The 10863-nt window shown below is 37.6% G+C and overlaps 1 protein-coding gene across 1 annotated transcript; it reads right to left on the reverse strand.

The window, feature by feature from the left end:
• Nucleotides 1-8904: 8904 nt before the first annotated feature.
• Nucleotides 8905-9741, reverse strand: LOC112999329 (protein MAIN-LIKE 1-like). The gene is made up of 2 exons (XM_026125380.1): nucleotides 9580-9741; nucleotides 8905-9468 (listed from the first exon to the last, which is right to left on the reverse strand). Exons 1-2 carry the CDS (start codon nucleotides 9739-9741, stop codon nucleotides 8905-8907), a joined length of 726 nt encoding a protein of 241 aa, XP_025981165.1.
• Nucleotides 9742-10863: the final 1122 nt, after the last annotated feature.

Here is a 10863-nt window from a genome sequence, read left to right on the forward strand (position 1 = left end):
AATATATATTAGTAGAAAAATAATACCCGTCACGTGTTAGGTCGATTATGGGTTTGAATTTTGGGGAAGATGCACGTTACTCATACTATTATATATAATATCATATGTATCATATGTGTGTCCGTTTCTCTTTTTGTTAATAAAACAAAATGATTTATTAATGGTATGGTCCAATAGGTAACGTATATAAGCAAATTAATTCTTAGTGACAAGAGACTCGGATACTAAGCTAATCAGAAAAATTGTCTCTCATGTTTGTAAGGATCCAATAGAATAAGAATAAAGGAAGGGAGAACAAGCACTCACTCATTACTTTGTTGCTACAAAGCTCAAATAAAACCAACTCCAAATAAGTACTTGAAGAACAAACCAAGCCTCAACGACCAACCAAGGAACAGCTAAATATAAAAAGGCAAAGAATCACTCAAAAAAGCAAAAAGGATTCAAGGATTCTTTGAAGAATATAGATCATTTACGTAAATGACGAATATTAATGGCTGATAACATTTGACTCTAACATGTTTTTAGCACATTATTTATTAATAGAAGTCCATTTAAATTACTAGTTATTCTAGTCAACAAAAAGAAATAATGGATTCCAGACTCTTATGAAGGCATTGCAAACTTTTTTCAATGGAATGCTACTTATTGCTTAATTATCATGCATTTGAAAATAAAATTATATATTTTTTATCCCGTGGTTTTTAAAGTAAATATATGATTTTAAGAAATTTTTAATTTTAAACACTTATGTATGATTTAGATTTACTCTTCCCCTCTCCATAAAAATAACTTATTAAATAAGAAAATAATTTATGCACACCTAACAGACAACACCTAGAAAGAAAAGGAAAAAAAGTATAAGTATAATATAATAAGATATTATTATAAAAAGAAAGAGTAAATACTAATGAAATGTTAAATATATTCACATAGCAATGGTTTAGAGAAGTTAAATATAGATTATATACCATCAAACATGTGGATAAATTATCGCGGAATTATTTTAACTTTATTAGATATCGTGAATTCGAGTCCATATTATCCAAAGGTTAAATACTTAAAGGAAATACACACATGTGATTTAGAAAAAAAATCCAAATTATATATATTTAATGTATCTGTTTACTCGTGTTTTAATATCACTTAATAAATCTTTAAGATGGATCAGCTTGTCATCTTTATAATAGAAAAAGACAAATGATAAGAAAGGCAACGTAATTAAAGTAAAAGGACAAGAAGATTGAAATTTTAACAAGAAATAAGAAATATGCATTCCAGTTAGACGCGTAGAACATAAAATTGGGGATGCAACGTTCACCCAGATCATCATGCTTTCAACATTGTCTAATGTCTAATAAGTCAATGCCTTGTGTACGTGGTGGCTGTAGAACAATTATCATCGCCAAAAGCATTTAATGACCATCATAATCTTAAATTATTTGAATAATGAATCATTGAATAATTAATAGTACTGTGTTGCTTAGGGACTTTCGGGGGGAAAATCATTTAATGGAATAGCTTCGCACCAAGAGCAGTTGATAATTTGTTATAAAAAAACAAAAAAAAAACGTGTCTCGTAATATTGTTTTTATCATTCTATTCATATTTCTTGTAAAATATCAAATATAGAAAGTTAAAGGACATTTTAACTGATATAAAATTAAATATAAAAATGGTTATGCATAATAATTTGATATATTATCATTATTATTCATCTAAGCATTTTAAAAGCTAGAAAAAGGTTGCATTTGAATTAATGAATTAACTTATTTGTTAGGTTTTAAACAAATCTATAAATGGGCCTAGTAGCATTAAAACTCCTTTGGTACAATAATTGGTGTATGAGTGTTGCTAGGTGCACCCAGCATTTTTGTTGGTGCATCCAGCAAAGTTTTTAAATGGCAAAAATGCCCCTAGCTTCTTTCTTCCTTAAAAATGTAATTTTTTTTAGAAACGCAGTTTACCTCCACTTTTGTTGATTGTGCCTCTAGTTCGTGGGTTCGTTGGGAACGGTTAGGTGCGGTGAAGGTACCGGCGTTGAGCGTTGCAGTGGTCGACGACAACAAACGAGGTTCGCAGATGGTGGTGTGACTGTCGCAGACGTACGGATCACTTCCGGATCAAGTTGATCCATAAGAGACTTACGAATCAACTTGATCCGGAAGTCTCTTACGGATCAACTTGATCCGTAAGTCTCTTATTTTTGGTATTTGCTGTTTTTTGAATTTATTTTCCTTTTTTCTTTTAAATTACTAATTTTTTTGTATGACCATTTTTTGTTTGATTTGGTTAGATGGACGAAGATGAGTGGATGTATGAAATAATGTCTGAACGAGCGGATATGGATTATGAAAATGCAGAAGCATGTGGTGCGAATGAATCACATGTTGATTGTTCAGATGCGTTCAACATTTCTCAGGTTATAATGTTAATGTTTGTCACAGATTTAATAAAATGAATACTGGTAGAAAACTTAAATTATATGGATTTCTTTGTAGGTGTTTGAGTGCCGAGAGGATGTTTTGCGGTGGGCTCGATCCGTGGCTCATGAAAACAGATTTGTGGCAGTGATTTTAAGGTTGGACACAAACACATGTAGTAGAGGAAGGACTATGTTTGTGTGTCGAGTATAGGTGTAGGAAAAAAGAATTTATTAGAAGAGACACTAGAACTAGGAAATGTGGGTGTCCCTTCAAGCTTCGTTGCAAGCCAGCGGTTGGAGGAGGGCTGGATGGTGAAGTTGATTTGTGGAGTGCATAATCATGAATTGGCCAAGTCATTAGTTGGACATCCATATGCGGGGTGATTGACTAAAGCTGAAAAAACACTTATTGCCGATATGACGAAGTCCATGGTGAAGCCAAGAAACATTCTGCTAACTCTGAAGGAACACAATGGCAATAGTTGTATGACCATTAAACAGATATACAATGCAAGAAGTGCATTCCGTTCTTCCATAACAGGAAGCGATCTTGAAATGTAACATCTGATGAAGCTTCTTGAACGTGATCAGTATATTCATTGGCACAGAATAAAGGATGAAGATGTGGTTCATGATATCTTTTGGTGTCACCCTGATTCAGTGAAGTTAGTCAACGCATGTAATTTGGTGTTTTTGATAGACAACACCTACAAAACAAACCGGTACAGACTCTCACTGCTCGATTTTGTTGGGGTGACACCGACTGGGATGACATTCTCTGTCGGTTTTGCATATGTGGAGGGTGAACGCATTAATAATTTGGTATGGGCTTTACAACGCTTCCGAGACCTTTTTTTAAAGCGTGATGCCTTCCCTGGAGTTATTGTCACTGACAGAGACCAAACATTGATGAATGCAGTGAAGGATGTATTCCCTGAATACACAAATTTGTTGTGTAGCTTTCACATAAACAAGAATGTGAAGGCCAAATGTAAATCACTAATTGCGCAAAATAATGCTTGGGATTATGTCATGGATTGTTAGGGATCTCTGATTGATTGTCCTTCATAACAGTAGTTTGATGAATGCTTGAAGAAGTTCAAAATGGTTTGCGCACCTTGGCCAATGTTTGTTGACTATGTCAAGGAAACATGGATAATACCACACAAGGAAAAATTTGTTTCCGCCTGGACTAATAAGGTGATGCACTTAGGAAACACAACAACAAACAGGTATAAAACTGTTCAACTATTTTTATTAACGTTGACGAATTTATGGAATTGTATTATTGTATATGTTTATTTTTATTTGTGTATTTGAAATGTAGGGTTGAATCTGCTCACTCGTCTTTAAAAAGACTGTTACAAAATAGCATTGGAGACTTATATAGTGTGTGGGATGCCATGAACAACATGATTACGTTGCAGCACACGGAGATTAAAGCATCATTTGAAACAAGTACACATGTCGTTGGACATGTGTTCAAGAAAACCTTATACAAGAGGCTACTTGGAATAGTTTCAAGGTATGCTTTAAATCAGATTGCTGCTGAATTAGAGCGTGTTGACTATGCTGGCAAGAATCCCTCAAGTTGTGGTTGCGTGGTGAGAACCACGCTTGGTCTTCCTTGTGCTTGTGAGCTATCCAAATATGTTGGTGGTTGCATCCCACTGGATTCAATCCATATGTTCTGGAGGAGACTCAGTTTTTCAGACCAAGGGTTATCTGAGCCCGAGGTGGGCATCAAGGACGTAATGGAAACAATATCCAAAAAATTCGAAGAACTTGATGTTTATGGAAAGTTTACTCTAAGGACTAAACTTTGGGAAATTGCATACCCTGATCAGAATTCGATGTGTCTTCCTCCAGCAAAGGTTAACACAAAGGGGGCACCGAAGAAAACTACCAGTAGGAACCCAAGGTCAACAAAGCGTGATCCATCTTACTAGGAGTATGTAGATGCCTTTGAATCTATGCAAAATAGCAATTTGTTGGTGAGGCATACTGCATCATCCTCTGAGCAACCGAATCGAAGAATGATGATGCCCATGTTGGACCAGTTTCAGCCATTTATGCATGACTTCATTGATAAGATTGTTGATGTCAAAACTGATGGTAATTGTGGGTATCAGTCGGTTGCCGGTTTATTAGGTATGGATGAAGACTCTTGGTCGGTAGTCCACAACCATCTGCTTAAAGAACTTGCCAATTTCTCAGAAGACTATATCAAGCTCTTTGGTGGCACGGAGAGATTTGAGGAATTAAGGATGTCACTACTTGTTGATGGGTTAACCAAGGTATGTAATTTATGTATTTGGTTTTTAAGACTTTACTTTGAAATTAAGTTTGACGTGTATATTTGTTTCATTCAGGTGACAACGATAAGTGGATGGATATAACGGACATGAGACATGTCATTGCATCAAGGTATAACGTAATCATTGTATCATTGTCTAAACAACAAAACATGACATTCTTTCCTCTTAGAAGTCAACCGCTGGCAAATTCTTCATTGCATCGTATAATTTGTATCGGTCATGTGTATGACAATCATTTTGTTGAGGTACATTGTAGATATGAAGTATTTTTTTTATATTTATGCAATGAGTTTTGTAGGATTGAGTTAACATTTTTTTCGCATACACAACAGGTTTATTTAAAAGAACATTGTCCCTTACCGCCTATAGCATTGTTATGGTCTAGCAATTGTCATCTGCAGACGAAGTCGTGGCCAAATCCATATATTAGCAGAATGCAGCATTACAAGAGCTTCGTGATGTTCAAGAGAGACTATGTTGACATAAATGATGATTGAACATGTAATTTATAATGACTGATCGTTTTGAACATGTAATTTATTTGTTACGTCCACAACAAAATTATTACTTAATTCTAAAAAAGCATGTATGATATATCGTTGTCTGAGTTGACAACACATTATGAAAAATCGTGTATGATAAATTGTTGTCTGCATTAACATAAAACGTGTGAAAGGACCCTGCACAACATGACTACACATGCAGATTTGATGCAAGCTAAAGCATGTCACGTTATTGGTGTAGTTGACAACACATACAGAAAGCATGTGCATGCGTATTGTTAATCTTTAAAAAATGCAACACTGATATTAAAAGTCATCTATATATATGACACATCCTAACACTGTAAGAAAGCACAAGTTTCAGTCTCAACCTAAGTCTTACAAAAAACTATGACATTCTTGGGAGAGACAAGCAGTCAGACAGTTGTGAACTCCACATTAGATTTTATTTTTCCAAATGGATCCATTGTTCACAACGACAGTGGTGTTTCCTTTTAAGCTTCCACTCCAGTTCCCATTCGAGTATCTAACGGGTGTGATTTTCAAACGTTAAAAATCAAAATACACAATACCCTTAAGCTAACCGACAAGCAATTTTTGGATGAAATTTACTACCGACAGCCTTTCACGTATGCAGGTAATCAATTTTGGTTTCAATGTATGCAACTGAAAGATGATGCTGATGTTAACACAATGTTAATGTGTAATCATGAATTTTTGTTTGTTGGTCCGATTGAGTTATTATGTAGCATTGCTAGAACCCCAGATGGTATTTTAAACTTACTTGAAGCTACTATGACCCCTACTCATGATGCCCTGCTATATTACAATGGGAGGTGGAACATGTCACGGAAAAATGAGTTTGTTGGTTACTCGTTCATAGGAAAAAATTCCAAAAACTTTGACATTCCCATCGGATGTACCATGGATGAACTGAATGATTTGATCAAGCAAGTTGCGCCTCGTGGGATTCCCCCTTATGGTATTGATGAAACACAAATGGTAAGGCGATTGTTTTTTCGGAAACCAAGTCACCATGAGTATTCTGAAAAAGTTATAAAATTCGAAATAATTGAACTCAAAATCAACGAGGACGTGATGAAGGTGCTCATTGAATCTAAACCTGTACCGCAAATGGAAGACGCGTTGTCCTTGTCGCAAAATTAGCATGAGTTAGTTGTAGTATTTGATGCGAATTTAATTTCGTTTGACTATGTTGAAGTTAATGTACTGTTTGAATTCATGTATTGCATAATCGTTTTTAATGTACTGTTTGAAATAAAGAAGTTGAAAAGGGTGTAGACATATGGAGGAATTTCAGTCAAAATACACATATGTAACGGATAATAAATATGCCCCTCGAGTCAATCCAAAACCCCCCATTTCTTACTTTGCTCAAAATAATCTAAATAACTTGCAATTACTAACCCACCACTGCTTTCCAATCAAACCCTACAACACACCCATTCTTCACTTTCAAACCCCCCACCCCATATTTATTCCTCCAACAACCTCTTCCATTAGAATAATCCAACACTTATTTCTTTCCCCTCTCTTCACCCTCCCATTAAGATTTTGCGATAAAATCAAATCCAATAATTTAGGTCGAACGAAGAGAATAAAGTTTTTTTATTTTTACTTTGAGGAGACTGTTTACGGTTGTTCGGACGAGTCTGTTGGGGAAGCCGTAGGATTCCATGGCGTCGAGTGCTGCGTCCATTCACGATTCAGTTCATGGAGAGAAGAAAAAAATGATTGATTGAATGAGAAAAGGGAATGTGAAACGACCTACATTAGGACGTCATTTCGGAGCCATGAGAACAAAGAAATTGCAGATGGAATGCAAAAGAAAAGGATCGGTTTATGTTTGCATTTGGTCACACATTATTTGATTAGGGTTTAAGGTTTAGGGTTTAGGGTTTAGGGTTTAGATTTTAGGATTTAGGGTTTAGGGCATAAAGAAGTACGCAGTATCATTGGCATTGGCATTGATATTGATATTGTTATTGGTTTGTGTGTAGAGTCCGATAGACTAGAATGACGGCTACTACCATTCTCTCTCTTCATAACACCCCATTTATGATTTTCCCTTCCATTCACGCCAATCGCCTGCACTCTCTATACTCTACTTTCTCGTGCTCTGTGACTGTCACTGACTCCCTCAAAAACCAAACATGCCCTTAAGTCCACCAAAATGATGAAATACTTCCTCCATTCCACATTATATAATTTTAGAGAAAAAAATATTGTTCCGGATGTGTCATTTTAGAAAATATAAATACGGATTTTTATCTGAGGAGACAAAATTTAAAAAAAAAAACATTTTTTTAATTTGATATAATAAAATTATAAATTTTTTTAATTTATTTTCTTCTATGATCCCTACTCATGATGTCCATTTTTTGTTTAATTTATTTTTTTCTATAACACGCGTGTATATAGACACAAATGGAATACACAATCAATGGAAATAAATAAAACTAACAGTACTAATGAAAATAAATAAAACCAACAATACTAATGAAATGGGTTCATGTACAATATCTGTATATACATGAAATATCAATATAAAATATGTAAATAAACTACGCCTGATCTGTGCGCCGCCTGCGTCTAGACCTAACATATACTAGATGATCTTGTGTCACACTCCTGGCCATCCTGAGGCATTCTTCGATCACCTCATGTGTCGATGAGCCTGGCGTGACCACCCCTAGACTCAGATGGCACTCCAACCTCTCAGCAATCTCATCACAAACTTCCTATTAAATACAAAACAAACAGATTACACAAATTATTATGCAAATATTAATGTAAACGACGTAAATTATTAGTATTACTTACCACTGCATGTCTAGGCTCCTCCACAGATGTCGACGGAGCTCCTGGCTCCGGCACGTGAGAGATATCCGTCTGTGGGGCCTGAGGGACGACTCGGGGCTGCAGGGCATGACCATCAGGAAGAGGATCTGATGCGTGGCCTGGTGTCATGAAAGGATGCAAGATGTGGAAGAACCAGTCCATGTAGTCACTAGCACACTGACCTGGCACAGTGCACACCTCGCCTGCTGAAACGATATGATCTGAGTAGTGCATCCACTTGTCGTGTATATCATCATACGACACCCATGAATCGACAGGAGGAGCAGGAATGGTCTGCGTGTATCCAAACTGCCGCACGACCCTCTCTAGTCGGTAATAAACAACAACAGGCCCCCAGCGCAAGAGACCGGAATAACATGATATCACATGGAAGTCCCGGACCGGTTGGTGCTCCCTATACGGGATCCAATAGACATCCGGAATTCAGAGTCGGTCCAGGCGCTCCCAGTATGCCGGTGTACATATGCTCTTCACGATCTTCTTCGTCGCAATCCACCTACACACACGTGGGGAATCCTCGTCGTATTCCTGATCAGCAGTGGAGTCAGCGACTGAGGTAAAGTGCTCGTAAATCCAGCACTACAGATGTAACATCAAAGTGATAAACATTAATAATGAAAGTCTAACAAAATTTAAAGTTGAACATCGTTGAACCTCAACAAATGAAAAACATATTTGTTACTTGCAGAAGTGTGATGTAACTGCCAAGCTGTCGGCTGTTGCTGATAGAGGCATCGTTCAGCTGATCGTACATATGAACCAGAGCAGCCACTCCCTAGGCGTACCTCCTGGTCTGACTGAGGTCACGAAGGGCCTCCAAGTACACAACATGCACATTGGTTGCACTCTTGTTAGAAAACAGAGTGCAACCTAGAAGATGAAAAAGATATGCGCGAGCCGTAGCTGTCCAATGACCTGCCTGGCATCGACGCTTGTATATATCACGTACCCATTGCAGGCGTACGTACGGTCCACGACACTGGGCTGTCTTAGCCATGGCAGACTCTGCAGAGACCATCAATAAGTCCACCAGCATCTGAACCACATCATCCACGTGCAAGGGCTGAAAGGCGTGCAAGTCGCCAACCACGAGCAGATGCAGAAGCGACGAGACGTCGTCTAGTGTGATCGTGAGCTCTCCCACTGAGAGATAGAAACTAGACGTCTCCCGGTGCCACCGCTCCACAAACGAGGACAAAAGTCCCCAATCGCCGGTGTCTACCGAACACGCGATTAGAGGACTTAGTCCTGTCCCAGCAACGAGTCCATCAATGGCAGGGACAGGCCTGCCTAAACTATGGACCTTCCTCCCGTGAGAGGATAACTTCAACTCAGGACGCTCTTGAATTGAAGTATAAAGGAACGCAAAGTAAAATCATCATTTAAAGGAAAACTAATTTCAATCACAAAGTATAATTTACAAGTAACTAAAAATAAATATTATAAATACCTCTCCCGTCCATACGCTGCAAGCAATGTGATCTGCATACTGGGTCAACACAGATGGGTCGCTCGGACCACCCGAAAATCCCTCATGCTCATCCTCAGCAGCCTCCACGCCTGTGTCCGCAGGAATGTCTGCCACAATCTCCTCAGAATCAGCTGGTGCCATCGGGTCATCCGGAAATACATCAGCCTCAACATTTGGCGCAAGGACCACTAGCTCATCGTGTGCCGCAGTCACAACGACTCGCTACCTTCGTGCGGATGTGGTAGGCCGTCGACGCTGTGGATCATCATCGGAATCATCACGATCTCTTCTGCCCACACCTTTGCCAGTAACGTGACCTAAGGCACGACTTAATCCTTTGGTCCAAACCATGATCTGCAAATGAGTACCGCAAATTCAATCACTGATTTCATTCACTCAAATTTCATTGGTCTAACACAAATTTCAATGACTCAAAGTCACGCAAGCTGTCAGGCTTTCATTGATTGTAGGACATGTATGTGAAGAAAGGCTACACATGTCTCTATATGAGTTTTGTTTTAATGCTGAAAATGGTAGCAACAGGGAAAGGATGAGGAAGAAAAACTATGAGTGTGAAACACAAGTGTTCAAATCCAAGAACCTTGAGGTGGAAAGGAGAAGGAGGGAGAAGCTCAGTACCAGGCTTTTGATGATGCGGTCTTTAGTACCCATCATCACAATGCAACCACTTGAACTTCACTTTCTTAGTTTCTTATATATTCCTTTATCTAATGATTTAATTATAATTCAATTTATCGGGTTAGTTTTTATTCAGTACACTAAATGATTGAATGGAAATTGATTATGGATCCTAATATTATTGATTTTAGATGAACAAAGCAACCATTGTTGAGGATGCCATCACCTACATCAAAACCCAGCAAAACATTGTCTAGAGTCTCAGCTATGAGCTTCATGAAATGGAAGCAACATAAAAGGAAATAAAGCCAAAGAAAGAAGAAATCGATGCTGCAGAAGAGATGAACAAATTGGGAATAGTACAGGCTATCTACGATTTTAATTTCTTAACTAAATGAATTAATCTTCTCTATAATTACAACAAGTAAATTTTGATGCAGTTACTTTTTGCAAGGAGAGGTCCAGGCAACAAAAATTGATGGGAACAAACTGTGGGTCAAGATGATCATTGAGAAGAAGAAGGGAAGGTTCAAGAAATTGATGTAAGCCATGGATAATATTGGCATTCAAATGATAGACACCAATGTTACAACCTTAAAAAAAGCATATCTGGTTACAACCTTC

This window comes from Glycine max, chromosome 14 (genome assembly GCF_000004515.6).
Source record: "Glycine max cultivar Williams 82 chromosome 14, Glycine_max_v4.0, whole genome shotgun sequence".
In the NCBI taxonomy this organism is placed as follows: Eukaryota; Viridiplantae; Streptophyta; class Magnoliopsida; order Fabales; family Fabaceae; genus Glycine; species Glycine max.